We start from the raw sequence: 22,000 nt of genomic DNA on the forward strand, positions 1-22,000 counted from the left end.
TGACTGCAGGAGACTTCAGGTCTCCAGGATGCCAGAATTAAGAATTCCCCTTACTATACTCACCAGGGCTAGAAGGTGGAGAAATTATTTCAGAAGGAGTCTGATCAGTCTGGACTGCAGAAACATATTTTAATGGATGACAGCAATCCACTCTAGAATCTTTCTTTTGGATACTGGAATAATAAGTTAATAGGTTTCAAATCTTTTGCTCTGGACACTACTGCAATAAACCTAAGAGCTTTCTGTGCCTCCTGTCCTCTCCCTCCCTCCCTTCTTTCTCTCTCCTGTTTTTCTTTACCATATCCATTTTCTTTATTTTCTTCCTTATATACCATTTCCATGACTGTATTAGGATTCTCCTAATCTATACATATATACATATAATATGTACAGTCGGTTAAGCGTCTGTCTTTGGCTCAGGTCATGATCCTAGGGTCCTGGAATCGAGTCCCGCACCAGGCTCCCTGCTCAGCAGGGAGTCTGCTTCTCCCTCTCCCCTCTGCCTTTTGCTCCCCTTGCTTGTGCTCTCTCTCTCCTTCTCTGTAAAATAAATAAAATCTTTAAAAAATTAAAAAAATATATAATATGTACATATAATGCACCTATATGTGCCTACATATATATACATAAAAGGAGAATTATTATGAGGAATTGGCTCACACTATTATGGAGGCTGAGAAGTCCCACGACCTGCTGTCTGTAAGCTGCAGACCCAGGAAAGCTATTGGTATGATTCAGTCCTAGTCTGATGGCCTGAAAACCAGGGATGCATTGGTATAAATGATGAGATGAGATGTTCTTACTCAGGCAGTGAGGCAGGAGAAAGGGGGTGAATTTCTCCTTCCTCCACCTTTTGTCAAACTATTCAGGTCCCCAAAGGATTGGAGGACATCCACCTTAAATGGGAAGGGCAATTCATCTGCTCTACCAAGTCCACTGATTCAAAAACTAATCTCATCTGGAAACACTCTCACAGATACACCCAGAAATAATGTTTAATCTGGGCACCCTGTGGCCAGTCAAGCTGACATATAAAATTAACCATTATGATGACAGTCAGGTGATTTTTTTTTTGAAAGAGAGAGAGTGCACGCGCCAGTGATGGGGGGAGGGGCAGAGGGAGAGGAAGAGGGAGAATCTTAAGCAGGCTCCATGACCAGTGGGGAGACTGACTTGGGGCTCGATCTCATGACTCTGAGATCATGACCTGAGCTGAAATCAAGAGTCAGATGCTTAATCAACTGAGTCACCCAGGTGCCCCTGAGATGAGAAAGCTAACTCAAATATCTGTCCTTTCTTTAAGAAGTTTACAGTGAAAACAGTAAGTGTTGTAGCTTGTGCAATTAGTGGAAAGAAAAGTGAGGAGCTACAAAATCATGGGGGATATACACAAAAACCAGTCCCATTTGGGCACATAATGTTTGTAAACCCTGTCTACGAGCCCAGATGAATAGTATCGTCCCACATGTGCATTTGGGATACACATGCGTGGATCATCTGGAACACTTATGCAATTTTGGTTTTACCACTTCTTAGCTGGTATGACCTTTGGCAAGTTACTTACTAACAGTACCAAACTCATGATAAATATATAAGATTCATAGGGCATGGCTTAGAGTTATTTCTTAGCCTGCACCATTATAATTTATCTGCAACATGATGATAATAAGACTTACCTCATATGCAGGATCCTTCTAAGAAGGAGGTGAGATTATATATCTGTTTTGGAAGCATCTGAGGAAGCTGATTCTGCCAGCCAGCTGCTCCGTGTCACTAGCCTCAGGTGAGAGCTTCTTCCTTACACAAGCCAGGTTCATCTGTGGGGGCTTATCTGAGAGTGGCTCATCTTGCTATTGGTTCAAAGCCCTCTTCCCAACATTTCGGGGTAAATTTAAAATGCAGTCTCTCCTTTACTAATATTTTTATTTTTTGCTTAGGGATTTGAGCTAAGACTATGTTCAAAAAAATTCAGAATATTGTATTACATATCTGCTTAAAAACACGAATACATTTATTTTTGTATGCAGTTGTAAATATAGGTATTCATATAAAAAAACAACCCTCAATTGGAAAGGTAGTCATCTGGGTATCAGGCTCTGCGGGCAGGGAAGGGTGGTGGGGGTGGTGGGGGTCCATGCAACTATCAAGATGTCAGCATTATGGAAATGTGAGCAGAATAATGGAGCTCTCCTCTGCTTATTTTTTGCAATAAAGATTTTATTTATTTATTTGACAGAGAGAGAGTGAGTACAAGCAGGGGGAGAGGCAGAGGGAGAAGCAGGCTTTCCGCTGAGCGGGGAGCTTGATGTGGGACTCGATCCCAGGACCCTGAGATCATGACCTGAGCCAAAGGCAGATGCTTAACCGACTGAGCCACCCAGGCACCCCTAGTTTTTGCTTGCTTTCAGTGAACATTTATAGAGTGATTCTTAGGTGCTATACCAACTGCTTCATTTTATCGCTTCCCAAACCTATTGTACCTACATGAAATAGATATTATCTTGATTTCGCAAATGAGGACCCCGAGGCACAGAAAGATTAAGTAACTTGCTCAATGTCTCACAGCTGGTAGAACCATGTCTCAGACTCAGATCCGTCTTATTGCAGACTGATACTCTTAACTACGGCAACTATACCTCTCCCCAGTGGTGATCAGCCCTTCCCAGAAAATGCTGCAAAGAAAAAAATAATCTTTCCAAATCAGGTGAAAGTAGTATGTGGGTGTTAGGAGACTACACACCCTCTCCTATGAGAGGATATCAGAGTGACTGGGAGAGAAAAAAAGCAGAGTTTGGAAGAGCACACTTTGCAGTCTTCAGAGGTACCTTCACCAAGAGCCTGCATCAACGGCATGCAGAGCTCCCGTGCAAGGTGCAGAAATGAGATCTGAGTAGCATCACCTTAAATATAAACTCCTCTTGGAAATAATGGATCTGGTGGGTTCCAATGGATGCTGTCTTTTTACAAAGAGTGGGAAGAATACTTTGAGAGTATTAGATTATGCATATTGCATTGAAACACATGCATAATACAGAGTGGGGGATTGGACGAAGAAATACAATCTTATGTGTCTTTGCAAGGTCAAGATACAGAGCACAAGAATTTCTTAGGAGTCACCTCAAAGGAGACCATCCTTAGGAAACAAGCTTGTCAAACATGTTGGACAGAGCCTGCAGCCAGAGGGTTACCCTCGTACCCCAGCTTCCCACTGGGCAAATGCTGCTCCATTCTATACATGGAGTTAAATCATGTCACGGTTTTCTTTTTCCCAATATTGAAAAACCTCTACTCTTAATTGAATCCCTAAAAGTTTCAGGAGCATGATTCATATTCATTAGCACATGAGGGCATAGATAAGCTAGCCATCAAAACACTTTACTCAAAGCCCTCAAACTTCCATTCCCAGCCAAGAAACATAGACTGAATTCAGGAATTGTTGTCTTGGTGCTGTTTTTCTGCGGCAGTCACCCTCCTGAGAACTGGGATATTAGCACCCTCTCAATTACCTTCAACACTTTGAACCTCAACATCCCAAGTAGAATATATCACATCCCTGAAGCCAACTCACCTTCTTCTTGTATTCTGTAAGCCCCACTTCCCCTTTTCCTAAGAGTGAAAAAACACCACTTTTATTTGCTTCATTAGAATTTTGGTTTCAACAGGAACATCCTATAGACTTGTAGTATTTCTGAAAAATCAACACTGACAGCTTTTCAGTTTCAGAAGTTCATGCATACCAACACTAACTGACTTCAGTCTCCAAGTGGGAAATTGATCCTCTTATGATGCTCCAACTGCACCTTAGAAGAAGTAGGTTCTGGGGAAATTCAATGTTTAATGGAAAGCCTACCTCAAGGTTAGTGATTTTGTTATTTTCTTCCTTCAGATGGGAAAAGACAGCCTCAGGGAATCACATCCTACTGACTCTTCATCTTTGCCTTACAGTTTCTCAGCCCCTTCGATTAGTCCCTCAGCCACAAGCCCAATATAGGAATGAGCAAAGGGAATATTGTCGGTTACGAACAAGAAAGCTAAGTGGCCAATTCAGTGGCGTTCCTGTGGGAGTCATTAAAATGTCACCAAGCCCTTCCCCTCTCTCTCCCTCATCTCTTCTCTGCCCCCATCTCACACATAATGCAGAGGTCCCAGTGCACATTCAGGACATACCCTTTTCTCTGGAAGAAGCATATGAGACAGTGCATTATCCTCTTTGGCTCAAGAAGACAGCCTAGTGTTCAATCACACCAAGGACTGTGCAGTCTTCCTCCTGACCAAAATCAATTTGCTTGCAATCAGCTGGGAAATGAAACTTAAGTAAAAGAGTACCAATGGAAAAATTAAAGCCCTGTGGCTACTGTTAGGGCAGCTTTCAGAGACTGGACAGTGTAGATTTATCTGTGCAGTTTCTGTTTAATACAATATGTACATTGTCCCTATACAATTACTTTATTTTTTATTTTATTTTTTAAAAGCGATTTTATTTTTAAGTAATCTCTACACCCAACGTGGGGCTCAAACTCACAAGGCCAAGATCAAGAGTCACATGCTCTGCCAACTGAGACAGCCAGGCGCACCCCCCGCACCTCATGCATGATCTTTAATCTACTACATGTCCGAGATCCATAGTTCACTTAAAACCTAGGGAGGTAGCACAGTGACAGCTCATCAGTTTAATTACTTCAGCATTATTTTAAGTTATTTGGTTTGTGGGTACCCAGAGATGTTTATCATTAATGTGTTTTATTCTGGGAACAATGCAAGAAAGGGTAATTTGAGAGCTATATGTATGCCCAGAGTTTGTTAAATTTTCTATGGTTCTCAGCAGCAGAACTTAAAAAATAATAAAAACCGATTTAAATGGAAAAAATGCAGTCGAAGTTGTGATTTGATGTCATCCAGATAAATGATGTATGTTTGTGTAATCAGATGCTATTGCCTTCCCTTTCCTCTGAATTATCGATCAGGTTATGTTGTACATTTTTTTTTTTAAAGATTTTATTTATTTATTTGACAGAGAGAGACACAGCGAGAGAGGGAACACAAGCAGGGGGAGTGGGAGAGGGAGAAGCAGGCTCCCCGCAGAGCAGGGAGCCTGATGCGGGACTTGATCCCAGGACCCTGGGATCATGACCTGAGCTGAAGGCAGTCGCTTAACCAACTGAGCCACCCAGGCACCCTATGTTGTACATTTTGAATGGTTTGAAGAGGTGTCAGGAGCAATGGTGTGGCAGAGATTTCTGGGTTCTTGCCCTTTGTGATTATGCTTCTGCAATACAATGATTCAGACCCCATATATCTTTGGTGCTATCCAATTCTGACATAGCGATAACAATCTGATTTGAATGAGTGATCAGAGATACGAAGGAAAGGAAAGGACACATTTGCATGAAATGGACTATAAAATGGCTCGCGGTATGCATCTTTTATAGGCAGTTTCATAAAGAAAAGCCTAAAGACTGTTGAGAGCAAAGCTACCTGAGTAATGTAGCAGGACTCTATGAATGGTGACTTGACAAGTATGAATTATTCTTAGAATTTTCATGCTAGAGGAGGTAGATTAATATTGTAAAGTTAGAATTGATTGATCAAAGTGACAGGAAATGGCAAACAATTGAGCCAGTTAGTTAATGAATGCTTATGGGGCCAGCCCAGATCCGATGACAGCTATAACTGAAGTCTGTCCTCAACACTCATCACCCTTTGGCTAACTCTCCTTGGGCTCTTTTCTATCCTACTGACTCTGACTTTTTGGTCTGGTCCCTTATCTCACTCTCAAAGCTAGGGTTTATCTTTGACTCATTATCTTCTTTTGATCTGAGACTCTCCTGCATTGTAACTTATCAGCTGCAGGGTGTCTCTTTAAGTTGTGTAAATAGCAAGCAAACCTATTGTCATGACAGGAAGCTAGAAGTTTTAAGATGATAGATGCTTTGAATTCAATGTACATTCCTTTGCTTTTTATCCCATCAGGGTTTTTTCCCCCTCATAATAAGGTATGGGCCATAAAAGAGAAGAGTGTAACAGGCTAACGGGGAATTGAATGTGTGTTAGGCAGAGCAGTAAGGGTGACATTGAGAATGACATTTGCCTTGCACTGAACATTTACTATCTGCTGGGCATTGTATGTTTCACACATACCATCTCGTTTTAACCTTACCAGTGACTCCATGAGATGCATAGTATAAGTATCTTTGTATAGTGAACTATAACCTGTGGAGAGACAAAATAATTTGCTCAAGATCACACAGCTGATGGATAACAGAGATGGGATTTGGATCCAGGTCACAGTGCTTTACTTTTTACTTTACTTCTTCATGAGGCTTTCTCAGATAAAACACTAGCCTGTACCACCTATTCCCAAACACCAACAGATTGAAAAACAGACTGATTAGAATTTTACCTTCTTTAACACCTCCTCTCTTCCTCTCTGGTGGGAATAATGTAAATCCTCAATGGTGAAGCTAATCTGAGACTGGAAAATCGGTTCTTCAAATAATAAAAATGGGTTGCTCTTCATTTAGGATCCCTGAGGTTCTGCCTTTGTCTAAATTTATCTTGAGAATGTGAATCTGGCACGTCTGGTTCTACATGAGATAAATCCTTTTAGGACATATGCGGAAATCTTCCTAAGATTCTTCATTACTGATAGGAATCAGGGAGGACAACCATTATGTACTGTTGAGGTTCTCAAAAGGTCATGAGCCCATATGGAGTTTAACTGGGCTGAGAAAATTTCTTAATCTGTGATAGGCCATATGTGCCCATTATGTGTACTACAGAAGCACTGATCATAAGATCTTTTCTAGAACAGGATTGTAGTTTGGTATAGACAGTTCTGGTAATGTAGCACATTACATTCATATGGAGGAAGAACAATAGATTAGGTGTCTGAAGACTTATCTCTGCAATTTACTTGATATAAAATCTTGAGCAAATCACTCCTATCTAGGCTTCTATTAACTTACCTCTTGAAAAAGGATTCGATCAATCTCTTTACCTGCCATATAGTTCTCCTCAAATAGAAATACATCAATCAGTGCAATCCTATAATACTAGTTACTTCATGCTCACCAGAAGCTTGAGTTATTAGTAACCTATTAACTTAAATAGGAAAATAAATTGTTATCTAGTAAGTATAGTTGGTTTATTGACAATATATTCAAGTATATAAATATGACTCTATAGAAAAAATAATGGAAGGAGTTCTTGGTGATGAAGAGGTTGGAGATTCTTACACTATTCCATCACAAAAGGCATGAGTCTTCTCCTCAGTCTCCTCATGGCTGACTTCATCTCCTGGTTCCTCAGGGTGTAGATCAAAGGGTTCAACAGTGGGGATATGACAGTGAAGGTGACAGAAATGGCTTTATCTGTGGGGAGGGCAGTGAAGGGCCGGGCGTAGACACAGATGCAGGGCACAAAGTGCAGAGTCACCACAGTGATGTGGGAGGTGCAGGTGGAGATGGCTTTCCTCCTGCCCTCCCCAGCATGAGACCTCAGCATCATTAAGATGACTGTGTAGGATGCAAGCAGGAAAATAAACCACAGGGTACTGACTAAGCCATTGTTGGAAATCATCAGGAGCTCAAGTGCAAAGGTGTCTGTACAGGCGAGTTTGAGGACCTGTGGGACATCGCAGTAGAAAGTGTCAAGAACATTGGGCCCACAGAAGGGGAGGGGCAGCAACAGGGAAATCTGCACGATGGAGTGGACGAAGCCCCCCACCCAGGAGGCCACAATGAGGGCAGTGCATCGCCCCCTACTCATGATGGTCACGTAGTGCAGGGGCTTGGAGATGGCCATGTAGCGATCAAAGGCCATGACAGAGAGAGAAAAAATGTCTGCCCCACCGAGAAGGTGGAAGAAGAACATCTGAGTGATGCAACCATTGAAGGAGATGGTCTTTATCTTTGACAGAAGGTCCATGAGAACCTTGGGAGCAGTGATGGAGGAGAAGCAGATGTCCAAGACTGAGAGATTGCGGAGCAGGAAGTACATGGGGATGTGAAGGCGGGACTCACAGGTCACAGTGACCATGATAAGGAGGTTTCCCAGAAGAGTTATCATGTACACCAAACACAAAGAAAGAAATAAGACCAAGCTCAGGTCTTGGGACTGAGTAAGTCCCAGAAATATAAATTCTTTTACCCTTGTGCTATTTCCCAACTCCATTGAATCATGTTTCCTCTTCTTTGTGTAGCTTGGGAAAAATGAAAAATATTATTTCAGAAAGTGTTCACTGTCCCTTAATATATCAGACAGAGTCAGGTATTAGGCTGAGAACTAGTGAGTGGCTATTACCACATAAAAAGCTGTTCTGAGGTTATTGCTAATGTGTAGAAAATGACATCTGATTAACACAAGCATGCATCTAATTATTCTTCTGTAAATTATAAATATTTTAGATGTGGCATAAAAATAATGTTCTATGAATAGAAGTTCTAAGCATTCAAGATAAACAGGTGGATGTTAAATATTCAGAAAGGGACTATTTGGGCACGAGGGATATAAAAATGGGGTCAGTTTGATGTATGGGTAAGGCAAGGTGTCTGGCTGGTTTCTTTTCCAGATTGCATGCTCCATTTAAATGGTCTAAGAACCTGTATCTGCAAAATGGTTCCCTTTGGACTGAACTCCACAGAAACACTCTTCCCTTTTTTAAATTGCAAATTTAATTCTATGAAAAATGAGAAAATTTTAAAGCCATGAAGGTCTTCTTTATTTCTACCTTTATTTACACTACTTTAAGTACCAAAACCCCCGTTGAATAGCTCCTCAGCTGTGGAAATGAAAGTGTAATTCAGATCTTCTCTTCTGTTCATCGTTCTAGTTTGTTTCTTAAAAATTATTATTATTTTCTATAGAGCTATCATCGACATACAATAGACTCACGTATTTGAAGTGCGTACTTTGATGTTTGGATATAACCATATACCCATGACATCACTATATTTAAGATTGTTACCATATCTGTCAACCCAAAAGTGTTCTTGTGACCCTTTGTTATATGTCCCCTTTGCCCTTCTTTCTTCAGGCAACCACTGATCTGCTTTCTGTTACTATACGTTAGTTCGTATTTTCTAGAATTTTCCATACATTGAGTCTTATAATATAGACTTCCTTTTTGTTTTTTTTTCACTTATAAAATTTATCCTTGTGTTTGTGTGCACCAATATTTTCTTCCTTTTAATTGATGGATAGACCACAGTTTGTTTATCCATTCACTTGTTGATGAACATTTGGGTTACTTTTAGGTTTTTGGCTATTACACATTAAAGCTGCTATAAATACTCTTTTACAAGTCTTTGTGTGGACATATGTTTTCACTTGTCTTGGATAAGTACCCAGGAGTAGAGTGGCTGTAACTCTTAAAATTCAATAATAAGAAAACAAACAGCCCAAATGAAACACAAAGGGATAAATGGTTTGAACAGACACTTCAACAAGAAGATATAGGGATAGCAAATAAAAATGTGAGAAGATGCTCAGCATCGTTTATCACTGGGGAAATGTAAATTAAAACCACTGCACATACCTATTAGAATAGCTAACATAAAAAAGACAGATGTATCAAGAATAGGTGAAAATGGAGCGGGATTGGAACTCTGGTGGAAACAGAAAATGGCATGGCCACGTGTGAAAACAGCTTGGCTGTTTCTTACAAGGTGAAATGTATATTTCCTGTATAATCTTACTGCTTTTGAATTCCTTTCTTTTTCTTTCACGAATCCTTGAAATGGGCCTTAATTTCTTTCTTTGCAGTTAATTCCCTTTTTCTTACCATATTTAGAAACAAAAGAAAGGTGAACTTACTTTTTTGGGTATGTTTTTCAGTTCCAGGGAAGATATTTCTTTTCACTTAGCTCAGGTTCCCATCAAGCTTTATTTCACCTGTGTGTAATTTTGTCCAAAGTCTATTTAATATGGAAAGCTGAAAAAGCTACTAAGAGGTATTGTAGCATACAGAGGATACCTGGGGGACTCTGGCACGACCTGCCTGTTCAAATCCCAGCCGGGCACTTAGTGTGAACGTGGGCAAGTTACTTCACCCCTTTGGCCTGAGTCTCTGCATCAGTATTTGGAAACAATAGCATCCCCCTCATATGATTTTTGTGAGGATTAAATGAACTAATCTCTGCAAAACCATCAATACTTAGAGCATTGTCTAATCTATAATCCATAATAAATGTGATTATGTGTGTGTTTCCTTAAAGAAAAACTCTGGGTCAGTTGCTTTCACAGACACACAGTCTTTAAATAGTCCAACAATCTCGTGGAGGGACTGCATATTTCCCAGAACATGTATTCTAAAACAGCTTCATCAGAACATACTGTTTTGAGGAAAATAGGAGATGTTTTTCTTTCAGTGGCAATAAGAATGACCCAGAGCATGGTGACAGTGTATGGTAGCAAGAAGAGAGCTTGCCTGATTTGGCTCCTTGTCTGACATCATCTTAGCAAACCAGAAAAGTCCAGTGCATGGTCTCTGCAGTGAGAGCTTTCTGGGCTCAAGTCCTGGCTTTGTAATTTGGGCAAGTGAGAGACTTCACTTCTGCATCCATGGAATGGGGCTTATAATACTCATCTCACAGGGAAGCTATGAGGATTAGGTGAACTAACATATGCAGAAGTGTCAGCCTACAGGCTGCTTATCTGTTATGATTAGTACTATGTTGGGTAACCTTAATACTGGAGGATCATCAGTAAATGGGGGTGTGTTGAACTAAATGATAGCTCGGCTATCAATCCTGACTAGTTTAAAGAGAGAGCAAATGATCATCAGAAAACACCAACTCAGTAGTTACTGAGGAGATCCAACCTAGTTATGAAAGTCTTCCACAGGGACCCGCATGTAAATAATAGGCAATCTACGCAAAAGGGGAGAAGGTACCTCAAACCCCAAGTCAGGCCTATTAGCAATACGTCCCATAAATTCAGACAACATCTTTCAGCTTCTCCATCTTTCTCCTATTTTTATTTTTATTTTTCTAGAAAAAGATTTATTTATTTATTTATTTGAGAGAGAGTGAGTGCGCCTGAGTTGGGGGAGGGGCAGAGGGAGAGGATCTCAAGCCAACTCTCCACTGAGCATGGAGCCTGACACGGGGCTCGATCCTACGACCCTGAGATCATGACCTGAGCTGAAATCAGAATCAGATGCTCAACTGACTGAGCCACCCAGGCGCCTCCATTGTTTTCCTATTTTTAATCCATCCACTTGTTTAGCAAATCTTGAGGGAAATCGGCAGATTTCTAGGTTATTTGAGAGAAAGAAATACAACCAGTGGGAAAAGAATCGAAATCAAATAGTAATATGGGGAGTGATGAAGATAGATGAGCTGCATGTAAGAAAAGGATGATTTTTCACTAGAAGCTATGAGAAATCTGCATGGAGAGGGTGACATTTATGTTTGGGACACACAGGAATGGAGAAAAGGGGAGCTCTGGCTTTAGGGGACAACTGGAATATATTAAAGTTGCTTGTAGGGGCGCCTGGGTGGCTCAGTGGGTTAAGCATCTGCCTTCAGCTCAGGTCATGATCTCTGGGTCCTGGGATCGAGCCCCACAGTTGGGCCCCATGCTCAGCATGGAATCTGCTTGAGATTCTCTCTCTCCTTCTCCTTCTGTTCCCTCCCCGCTTGCGTGCATGCGCTACCTTTCTCTCTCAATTAAATAAAATCTTTTTTAAAAAGTTGCTTGTAAGTGGGAAGATTGGCTGGAAAGAAAGGATGCAAACATGAAGGCATGGAGAGAAAATCATTGCTTGAAAATTTTTATTTTTTGGTAAACCTGAGGAACGGTATGTGTTTATTGTGTAATTCTTTCAACTTTTCTGAAGGTTTAAAATATTTTATTTTTCCCTCTACTTTTAAATTTAACAAAAGAAATACCTCTACAGATTTCAGGCTGAGGACATCCATGTAGGGGAAACAGGGCCTGCAAAAAATCTCTTTGTGCGGGCGCCTGGGTGGCTCAGTTGTTAAGCGACTGCCTTCCCCTTGGGTCATGATCCCAGGGTCCTGGGATCGAGTCCCAAATCGGGCTCCCTACTCTGCGAGGAGCCTGCTTCTCCCTCTCCCACTCCCCCTGTTTGTGTTCCCTCTCTCGCTGTGTCTCTCTGTCAAATAAATAATAAAAACAAAATCTTAAAAAAAAAATATCTCTGTGCAATTTAGGGGGTCTCAGAAAACAAAAATGCCTTTTCTCTAATTCCAAACTGAACTTATTTCTGTCTCTCATTTCACAATGCCTTTTTTGGTCAATATTCCTTATCTGTGCTCTTACTGAAGGTGAACCTTGGAATACAGCACCTTGTGTACACATCACATTTTTAGTCAAAATGTATTTGTGAATATTAATGATTCTATCTAGATTTCAGTTTTTCTCACTCTTATTTGTCACTCTTATACATGGACATCCAGACACTACACACACTCGTGTAGAGTTATACTTCTTACCTGAAGTCTCCAGCCTTCTTCCCAGGACTCCATCTGAGGTTATGTTCACGTGAACCTTGGGAACTATCCAGCTTCAGGAAATTGTGTCACACACCCCTCAGAAGGCCGGTGATTTCAGTGGCTCCTCTTCTGTCTTTACATGGAAAAGGAAAGACTCAGGGAATAGTATTTTCTTGTCTCTCCCATGCTGATTCACAGCGTCCCATCCTATTTACCAATTCTTTAATCCCAAACCTGGTGTGAGAATTATCAGAGGGATTCTAGTTGGATGTGGCTATGGAAAATGTCTGCTGATGGTGAGGTTGTTTCTGAGGGAGTAATTAGGACATAATTAGGCCCACATACTTAGGAACACCCATTTTTGTCAGGGCCTAAAATTGTCTAGCAGTGAGAAAGTTTCTGTCCTTGGCCAAACTCTACTCAGGTTCCCCTGAATTTTTTAAGCAGGACTCAATGTTTGGACCTCGGTGTCTGTCTCTGCATTGTCCAATTTTAGCAACAATCCTGCTAAGTCAGGTTAGCTAGAATCCCCCACCCTCATATCTGATCACCTCAGCAAGAATCCCATTAGGTTGGTTTAGCCAGAGCCTCCTGCACCCCCACCCCTTTAACTCTGGTGTTTCCTCTTAGTAATTTTCCTGTTGGAAAATAAATATCGATTCTTAGGGATTCTGAACAACTTCCTCAGGCAGTGTCACCCATGCAGGGGGAGTTCTGACATGTGACACAAAAGTATTAGAAGGACCGTTGGACCTGACGGGGTTATTAGGCGGGAGTGAAGGAACTGAGGATGGGTTGATGACCAAGTTCTCAGAGGATACACAAGTAGCCAGGAAATCCACACTGGATCTACCAGCAAATCCTACTTGCTTGACCTTTAGAATTTTTTCAATTCTCACCAACTCCACCCTTACTACCTTAAGTCATGTCTTTATTATTTCTAATACAGCAGCCTCTTAATTGGTCTCCCTGCTTTTGTCCTTACTCCTCTTCAGTCTACTCATCATAGTGGCCCCTGTGATTCTGTTAAAACATCATTATTCTGCTTTTCGACACCCTCTATCTTACCTAATGGGAAAGTCAAAATCCTTACAATGATCTAAAAGGTCCTAGTGCCAGGTCCTGTGGCCCCATGATCTCTCTGACCTCAACTGCTACCTCGTTCCTCCTTGCTTCTTCTCATTTAGTTACAAAGTCCTCCTTGCTGTTTCTTGGGTGATCTGGGCAAATCCCCAACTCAGGGCCTTTGAACATCTGATTTGTGGACTGAGATTTGTATCATGATGTGAACATTTTTTTAGTTTCAAAAATTTTAAGATCTAAGATTTAAAAAAACATCCAGCAGCTATACATAGCATAATAAGTAAACAAATACATACTGAGTTGATATGTTAAATAATGTGTTCCATTTCATTCCAACCTTTTTGATGTCTATGCATGGTCTAAAGCAGCTTCATAGGTTTCTGTCAATTTTAGGGAGTCATGTTATCAGATAGTAAAAATGAATCAGTTGTTTTTTTCAACCATATCCTCCAATGATTTGAGTTGCAGAAATGATTGAGAAACATTGTGAAATCATTGAGTTGTCTTAATTCAACAATTTTTAATGCATTGTTACTATATTCCACTTGATGCTGATGCTGGGGATACAATAATAAGTAAAGCATAAACCTAGTGGGAGAGATAGGAAGAAAGGGAAGAAGGAATAGAAGGATCCTGAGTTCTGTGCTAGAGCTAAGCACCAGGTGCTGAGGGAATGCAGCGCTCGTGTGGCCAACAGGCCTGCAGTTCAGAGAAGGTCAGGGTAAGGACCTTGCACGAGCTCACAGAACTCATAATTGGTGAGGTGCATAATCTTACTCAAGCTGGGCTAACTTCAAGGAACCTGCTCTCAACCACTGGGATGTGGGCTTTAGATGGAACAATCTTCTGGTAATAGTTACCTTATTAATATTATAGAGGCAGAAGATGAACTTAATTTGGATGTGTTTACTCCAGAAAGATGTGATTACTTTATGAAAGACCTTGTAGAATTTTGATGCCCAAGATACATTATGTCTCTAGTATGTGTCTCAGCTCCCTTCCTGGTAACAGGGCAGGAATGTAGTGGGAATCTCTGAGTATATACATAGGTGTTTTTTTAATCGAAAATTTAATTTAGACAATTGTAGATTTACATGCTGTTGTAGGAAATAACAGAGATCCTACCTTAATGCAGTCTCCCCCTGTGATCATTTACATATATCAAAACATTGAGTTGTACATCTTAAGTATGTGCCATTTTTGTCAATTGTTGATCTTAAAAACCAAAGGAGCTATTTTTTCCCCCCCAGCAAAATGAGTTTATTTAGGAATAGCAGAGGAATTACAATTTGGGACAAGCAAATTATGGTGAACAATAAGTGAGTCTGGAGAACAGAGGGGAGGGGCTTGCTTTTATAGGGGAGAGGAGAAAGCTGGGAGGGGCTGTTTTTATTGAATTCTCATTGGCTGGGCTGTTGCAGGGCAAGGAGAAATTCTTCCCTTCTCCTGTTGGGGTATATAAAGTTTCTTTGTGGAAATATCAGCAAGGTGGTTTCCCTTAGCCTTCAGGAAATCAAGTTTGGGATACCCAGGGATCTTGATAATGGCTAAAGCAGCTGGTAAGAGTATGGCACCTAATAATTCCTGAACATAAAGACCATTTAAAATTTTGTCCCTGTTGGAAGTGAGGAGGTCTCACTGTTTCCATAGCACCCCAAAGTTATGAGTTAGTCCAAAGGCTTACCTACTATTAACATAGATATGTGCAGTTTTGTCCTTGGTTAAAAATGCAGGCCTGAGCAAAAGCACACAATTCAGCCCACTGGGCCAAGATAGCCAACAGCAAAGGTACCACCTAAATGATTTCAAAAGGAGTTGCAAGAGCATACCCAGCATAATGTTTACCATTTTCATCTCTTAAATAAGAACCATTGGTAAACCGTGAAAAATCAGTGTTATCCAAAGGAGTTTCCTGTAAGTCATCACAAGGGGTCAGGAGAAGATCTGTCAGTGTCAAATAGTCATGAGGAGTATCATCTGTAGAGGAGGGAAGAAGGGTGGCAGGGTTAAAATTATTACAGCAAGAATTATATGAGGCATGGTTAGCAAGAGGATTTCAGAGGAGGTGAGACAACTGGCTGAATGGTGTTGAGTGTGAGGGGCACTCAGAAGGGCTTCAACTCCATGGGGTACAAAGATTTTTGAGAGAGGATCCCATGACTGTCTCTTCAGTGGTCTTGACTAAAAGGGTGTTGGTAGGAACGGCTCTGAGGCAAGGGGGGGTGTCCTTGTGCCATTGGCTCTAGCTGTTGGCTATAATACCCCATGGGTCAATGGTGGGGCCCATGTTTTGGGTGAGTACCCCAAGGGTGTTCCCTTCCTCTTCAAATACAAAAAGGAAAAAGAGAAGTTGATAATTGGGATGTCCAAGAGCAGGGGGATTTACCAAACTTTCCTTTAGGGCTTTAAAAGCTAAGTTATCTTGATCTTCCCCAATAACAGGGTCAGGTTTATTGTTTTTTTAATAAAATATATAGGGGTAAAATAAAAGAAAATATAGAGGGGTTGGGCCATAAGGGATTTTGGAATCCAATTTTGACAGCAACCAGCCAGCTCAAGAAAACTTTGCGATTTGTGCTTAGTTTTGGGTTTGAGGAAGTTCAAGATGCCATGGAGCTTATTTGGATCTAAAGGTAGCCCTTGTTGTGAAATCAGGTACCCCAAATATCAAACCTGAGTGCAAGAAAATTGCAATTTCTCCCTGGAGACTTTGCATCCCACTAAGGCTAAAAGTTTTAACAGGTGGATGCCGTCTTGCTGTGAAGAGGCCTCAGAAAGGGAGCAGAGAACTAAGTCATCTACGTGTTGTAATAAAGTAGAGCCTCCAGGTAACTTATATCATCCAAATTCGCTTTTAAGGTTTGGGATAAGTAGGAAATACTTTAGGTAAAACCCTGAGGCATTACTGTCCAGGCATATTGCTTTCTTTCCCAAGTGGAGGCAGATACTCACTGGCCTTATCCACAGGGATACTAAAGAAGGTGCTACATAAATCAACCACAGTGAATATTTGCTTTCAGCGGGGATGCAGGCTAACAAAATATTGGGGCTGGAACAACAGGATGGTGAGGGATAACAATATTGTTCATGGGTCAGAGATCCTGGACAAATCTCTATCCGCGGGCTTTGGGTTTCTTCACAGGCACCGTAGGAATATCACAAGGACTAGAGCAGGGGATCAGGAGGTCCTGAGCCTTATGATCTTTTTTTATGGACTTGATGCCTTGAAAATCCTCTTAATTTATAGGGTATTGATTAATTTTGGGGAGAAAAGAATGAGTATCTCTTAGGAGGCCTAACCAAAAGTGGACAAGCTTAGAGATAGGAAGGTGTTGAGGTTTGAGACTCCCTATGTTTGAACCGTTTCAGATGGTTCAGAACCCCAGGGCACGGGTTTAATAACAACGGTGTGGAGCACCAAGAGTGTGGCTCTGACGTCAATAAGGTATAGGGAGAGATTCATTCCCAATCTGGAGAGTTGTTTCTCCACGCTGGTTAAGAGCAGAACTGGGGAAAGTCCCTGTATTTCCTCGGAGTCCTGTGAGAGGGTGTGCGAAAGGCTGGTCAGAGGGCTGAAGACACTTGGGGCACTTTTGTAGCAATCTTTCTTGCAACATCCTGGATTTTCCCAATAATAGCAGAGGCCAGGAGGGGGTTTTATTTAGGGGACTCCCATTTGTTGGAACTGAAAACTAAGGATCTTAGTGGTCTTGTAGTTGAATTCTCAATGGTGCAGGTGAGCTAGCTGATTTGCTAAATTAACTAAATCTGGAGTGGATACAGTTTCCCATTCTATCCTGCTCCTTTTAACTAGGAGGGAAAGATGCCAGTTCAGCCTATTACTAAGCACAGAGTTGAAGGCTACCTGAATGGATTCTACATCCATAGGAAGGCCAGAATTTTCCTTAAAAACAATTTGTAGTTGATGGTAATCATCATGCACAGGTTCCCTGGGTTTCTGAGTGCAAGCCTGAATCTTAAATCAACAGGTTTTGGGAAAGCCTAGGGGTTGCCAGGGGGAGTCATTTAGTGATTGGTGAGCCTGATCACATAACAAGACAGGGGATTGGCCTCTTGTTTTGCAGTCCTGGAGCCTTCAGGATCATCCCAATTAGCTGCTTTCATCTAGCGTTGGCTTGGCCTTCTCCAGGGAGCATGTGAGCTAGCTGGTACAAATCAGAAACCTAGTTGGTAAGTTTGAACCACTGTTAAATTCCTTGGCAGATCTATGAGGATCTTCAGTAACTCTAGGAAAATCTTTGGCCATGGCTCATAGTTCATCCTTAGTCCAGGAAAGATAGGAAATTATAGGCTTACCATTTAGGATCCTCAGAAGGTCTAATTTTATCTTACTTTATTTTATTCTTTTAAAAGATTTTATTTATTTTAGAGAGAGAGCAAGCACAAGTGGGGTAAGGAGCAGAGGGAGAAGGACAAGCAGACTCTGCACTGAGCTCAGAGCCCAACACGTGACTGGCTCCATCCCACGGCCCTGAGATCATGACCTGAGCCAAAATCTCGAGTCACTAAACTGACTGAGCCACCCAGGCCTCCCTAGAGGGCCTAAGTTTAAAGGAACAGGTTCCAATGGGTTCAGAGGAGGAGGACATGGGGAGAGGTTTGGAAAAAATGGGAAGTTCAGTGAGAGAAGTGGAGCGAATGAAAGTGAGGATGGAGATAAAGAGGAGGGGGGAGGGGAGAACAAGTCCTCAAAAGCTTGTCTTTTTTCAGTTGCTTGTTTGCCTCAGTTAACTTGGAAATGGCATTTTGTAGAGAGGTGATTTTAGAGTCCTGAACACACTTGGAAGCCTCAAGATACCAGCTGAAATAGGCATCCCATTCCGTTTGTGTTTTTTAAAGGTGTGGTCTTCTAAGAAAAGCAAATTTGGGGAGATCAAAAGTGCCCCCTAATGGCCATTGGAGTTCTAAATTAATTTTGGTTAAGTTGGTCCAATTAATTTAAAATACTCTTGAGGAAGGACCGTAGTTTTTAAACATAAAACCAGACTGGGCCCCAGAAGGAGGACCTTCCTGAGAGAATTTAGCAGATTCAGATGCTGTTACTCAAAACCAGAGATTCAGTAAACAGAAGAGTAGTCACCAGAAGGGGTAGTGCCTTCCCAACAACATAAAACCAGATTCCAAATACAGTTGTGGAGCTCAGCTTGAAGGAGGGAACCCTGATCTGAGAGGAGACTTGGAACCCAAAGGGAAAAGATGACTCAGGGAAGCAGAGAGTGCAAGGGGCTCAAGTGGGTGCCTCACACGCTTCTAGGGGCCATTACTTACTTAGGGGTTCATCTCCTTCAGGTTCCTTTGTGGTCACCATGTAATACTGACCTTAAAAACCAAAAGGGCCAGTTATTTTACCAGCAAAATGAGTTTATTTGGGGACGGTTGAGGAACTGCTATTCAGAACAAGCCAACTATGGCAAAAAACAGGCAAGTGGGGGAGAATAGGGGAGAGGCGCTTGCTTTTATACTGGAGAGAAGGAAGCTGGGCGGGGCTGTTTTTGCTGAGTTCTCATTAGCGGGGCTGTTGCTGGGCCAGAGAAATTCTTCCCTCCTCCTGCTGGGGCAGAACAGGCTTCTCCCTGCTGGGGAATGCCGGGTAGGCCTCTTACAGCCAGTGGTAGTGTGAGAGCGCCCCCTTCAGGGCTTCCCGACTCCATTTTTAAATGAGGTTTCCTTTATTTTCACGCAATAATACCTCAATAGAGTTGAAAATTCCAAATTGATAAAATGAGTATATTTTTATTTCCTTGTTTCTTCCAAGGCTGTGTTGCAAAAGCAACATGTACCCCCCTGGCTAACAATTTGATTTCTTTTGTACCATGGAACCCATATTTTGACATTATTACTGCATGCTGAGCAGAATCTTTGAAAGTCCTCTGTAGCTTAGCAGAAACATAAAAATTAATTAGAAACCTTGAATAAATACAGTTTATTTCATGGACAGACTTTTTAAGGGTGTTGAGAAGGCGTGAACTACCTGTCTATTCCGTGTCAGAAGGCATGAGTCTTCTCTTCAATCTCCTCATGGCTGACTTCATCTCTTGGTTCCTCAGAGTGTAGATCAAGGGGTTCAGCAGAGGAGAGATGACAGTAAAGGTGACAGAAATGGCTTTATCGGTGGGGAGGGCAGTGAAGGGCCGGGCATAGACATAGATGCAGGGCACAAAGTGCAGGGTCACCACAGTGATGTGGGAGGTGCAGGTGGAGATGGCTTTCCTCCTTCCCTCCCCTGCCTGAGACCTTACTACTAATAATATGACCATATATGACACCAGGAGGAAGAAAAACCACAGTGTGGTGAGCAGTCCATTATTGGAAATCATCAGCAGCTCAAGCATAAAAATGTCTGTACAGGCGAGCCTGAGGACCTGGGGGACATCACAGTAGAAAGTGTCAAGAACATTGGGTCCACAGAAGGGGAGTGGGAACAACAGGGAAATCTGTACGATGGAGTGGGTAAAGCCCCCCACCCAGGAAGCCACTATTAATCCAATGCAACGGCCTCTACTCATAATGGTCACATAGTGCAGGGGCTTGGAAATGGCCACATATCGATCCAGTGCCATCACTGACAAAGAAAATACGTCCACCCCTCCAACAAGGTGGAAGAAAAACATCTGGGTGAAGCAGCCATTGAAGGAGATGGTCTTTCTCTGTGACAGAAGGTCCACCAGAACCTTGGGAGCTGTGATGGAGGAAAAGCAGATGTCGGCAACAGATAAATTACGGAGCAGGAAGTACATAGGGGTATGAAGGCGAGGCTCATAGGTCACAGTGACCATGATGAGGAGGTTTCCCAGGAGAGTTATCAAGTACACAAGAAGCAGGAAAAAAAATAAGACCAAGCTCAGTCCTTGACTCTGGGTTAGGCCAAGGAAAGTAAATTCTTTCACCCTGGTGTAGTTTTTCAGCTCCATTGAGTCATTTTGTTTTTCTCTTTTGTTTCAAGCTACTTCACATGAACGTACTTGGCTATTGATTTCATTTTCCTCCTAAGCACTAAGACTGCAATTCAGAATCTTGCCCATATGGCTGTAGTGTTTGCAATTTGTTGGGCTGTCCAAATTTTAAGATTGAAATCAGTTTTGTGATCAAATAAAATTACCACATGCAAAGTCATTCAATAATTCTCTTCCTATAAAACTCATTTTGGAAAGAATAAGCATGTTTCCAGCCATTGTAGACTTATAGTCTACAAGCGTAATGTTCATATTAGCAAATATTCCATTGACTTCAAGAGGGTCTTATCTTGCTAGAAAATAACGTTGTTCTGTTTCTTATTGCAGTGTTGCTGTGGCATGAGTCAGTTTCCTTGCTCTTGACTGCTTTATGTCAAATTTCTTAAATCTTCAGCCTATTATTCCATGTAGGTAACTTGTTACTGTGATTATTACTTTATACTAATCAGATTATTTGCTTGATAATCATTTTAAAATATTCAAAAATTGCTATTGGAGAACAGATTGAGACAGCGTATAAATCTAAATCTCAAAGAATCACATTAAATTTTTTTATTGTGGTAAAAACAATTAAACATGAGAGCTACCCTCTTAACAAATTTTTAGGTGCACAGTGTTTTATAGCAATTTTCTAGAACTTCTTCATCTTCTATAACTGATGTGGTCTTTGCCTGAGTGTGGGGGAAAGAATAAGGATAATGACCTGATTTTGAGAAGTGAACTATTCTGTATCCATCACACTCTTCTGCCTCTTTTTTGAATCAGAGCTAAGAGAAAGAGAGATCACACAGCAAGGAGAGACGTTAGTATCATTAGAATAATGCCTTTTTTTTTTCATACACTGTTATGGATAATTCTTACTTATTTTTATAAATTTTTATTTGTTCCACTTTGTACTTAGCAAGTGAGTATTTATTGCAATCTTCATAGGTATAAGAATAAGTTGGACCACATTGTCCAAGTGTTTACACTCTAACAAAAGTGGGTGATTTGTGTAAGTTGATGAACAAAATGTATGATAAAATGTGAAATGTGTCATGAGAAAAGTGAAGGTAGATTTAGGTGGGAGAAGAGATATGGTATAGATATTGTGATTTCCAGGAGCAACAAAAGCTACTACTTTGTGAGTGCTTACTATGTGTGAAGAGTTATAAAATGTTGATACATTTAATGTGCACCACTATCCTTTAGTAAATATTAATGTTATTCTTGTTTTTCATATGGAATATACTATGAGTCTACGTTTGGCTGAAGGGAAGGAAGAGATGGAAATAGGATGGAAGAAATAGAGGTTTCTTTTTTCCCCCTTCAATCTCATTTGGAGGGTCTAATTTCATATAACAAGAATGTTTGATAAAGTCTGTCCGAAGACAGGGATTTGGCAAAACGGGGCTCTGGAAACCCCATTTACATCGACCTTAGTCTGAGGTGGCTTCACTGATAAGCAACTCAAAGGATCACAACAAATATATGATGTCTTCCCTC

General features: G+C 41.2%; 3 protein-coding genes and 1 long non-coding RNA gene across 8 annotated transcripts in view; 1 reads left to right on the top strand and 3 right to left on the bottom strand.

The window, feature by feature from the left end:
* Positions 1-22,000, top strand: part of LOC123856376 (uncharacterized) — a 207,355-nt gene that overhangs the window by 28,375 nt on the left and 156,980 nt on the right. Inside the window, exon 4 of one of the 4 annotated variants that reach the window (XR_010406859.1) lies at positions 1,688-3,137. The exons of the other annotated variants lie outside the window; for them this stretch is intronic. This is a non-coding gene — a long non-coding RNA (uncharacterized LOC123856376). Of the gene's footprint in view, positions 1-1,687; positions 3,138-22,000 lie in introns of those variants that run through there. 4 annotated transcript variants of the gene reach the window in all.
* The window catches only part of LOC123856377 (olfactory receptor 4D9-like), a 52,602-nt gene that overhangs the window by 14,635 nt on the left and 15,967 nt on the right, over positions 1-22,000 (bottom strand). Inside the window, exons 3-4 of one of the 2 annotated variants that reach the window (XR_010406856.1) lie at positions 12,459-12,591; positions 9,824-9,891 (exon numbers count right to left, since the gene is read on the bottom strand). The gene's annotated coding sequence lies outside the window, so the exon portion shown is untranslated. Of the gene's footprint in view, positions 1-9,823; positions 9,892-12,458; positions 12,592-22,000 lie in introns of those variants that run through there. The other variant, XM_064576375.1, reaches the window with a different exon arrangement.
* Positions 7,201-8,195, bottom strand: LOC123842469 (olfactory receptor 4D11). Its single transcript, XM_045871782.2, has one exon. The coding sequence runs from the start codon at positions 8,170-8,172 to the stop codon at positions 7,237-7,239; it is 936 nt and encodes a 311-aa protein (XP_045727738.2). The 5' UTR covers positions 8,173-8,195; the 3' UTR covers positions 7,201-7,236.
* Positions 19,063-20,473, bottom strand: LOC123856379 (olfactory receptor 4D10). Its single transcript, XM_045892583.3, has one exon. The coding sequence runs from the start codon at positions 20,471-20,473 to the stop codon at positions 19,538-19,540; it is 936 nt and encodes a 311-aa protein (XP_045748539.1). The 3' UTR covers positions 19,063-19,537.

This window comes from Mirounga angustirostris, unplaced genomic scaffold (genome assembly GCF_029215605.1).
Source record: "Mirounga angustirostris isolate CCGP_5_RB_7025 unplaced genomic scaffold, mMirAng1.0.hap1 SCAF_13, whole genome shotgun sequence".
Taxonomy (NCBI): Eukaryota; Metazoa; Chordata; class Mammalia; order Carnivora; family Phocidae; genus Mirounga; species Mirounga angustirostris.

Bases quoted from the DNA above. Each gene is read 5' to 3' on its own strand.
- LOC123842469 (XM_045871782.2), bottom strand. From the start codon at position 8,172: ATGGAGTTGGGAAATAGCACAAGGGTAAAAGAATTTATATTTCTGGGA.
- LOC123856379 (XM_045892583.3), bottom strand. From the start codon at position 20,473: ATGGAGCTGAAAAACTACACCAGGGTGAAAGAATTTACTTTCCTTGGC.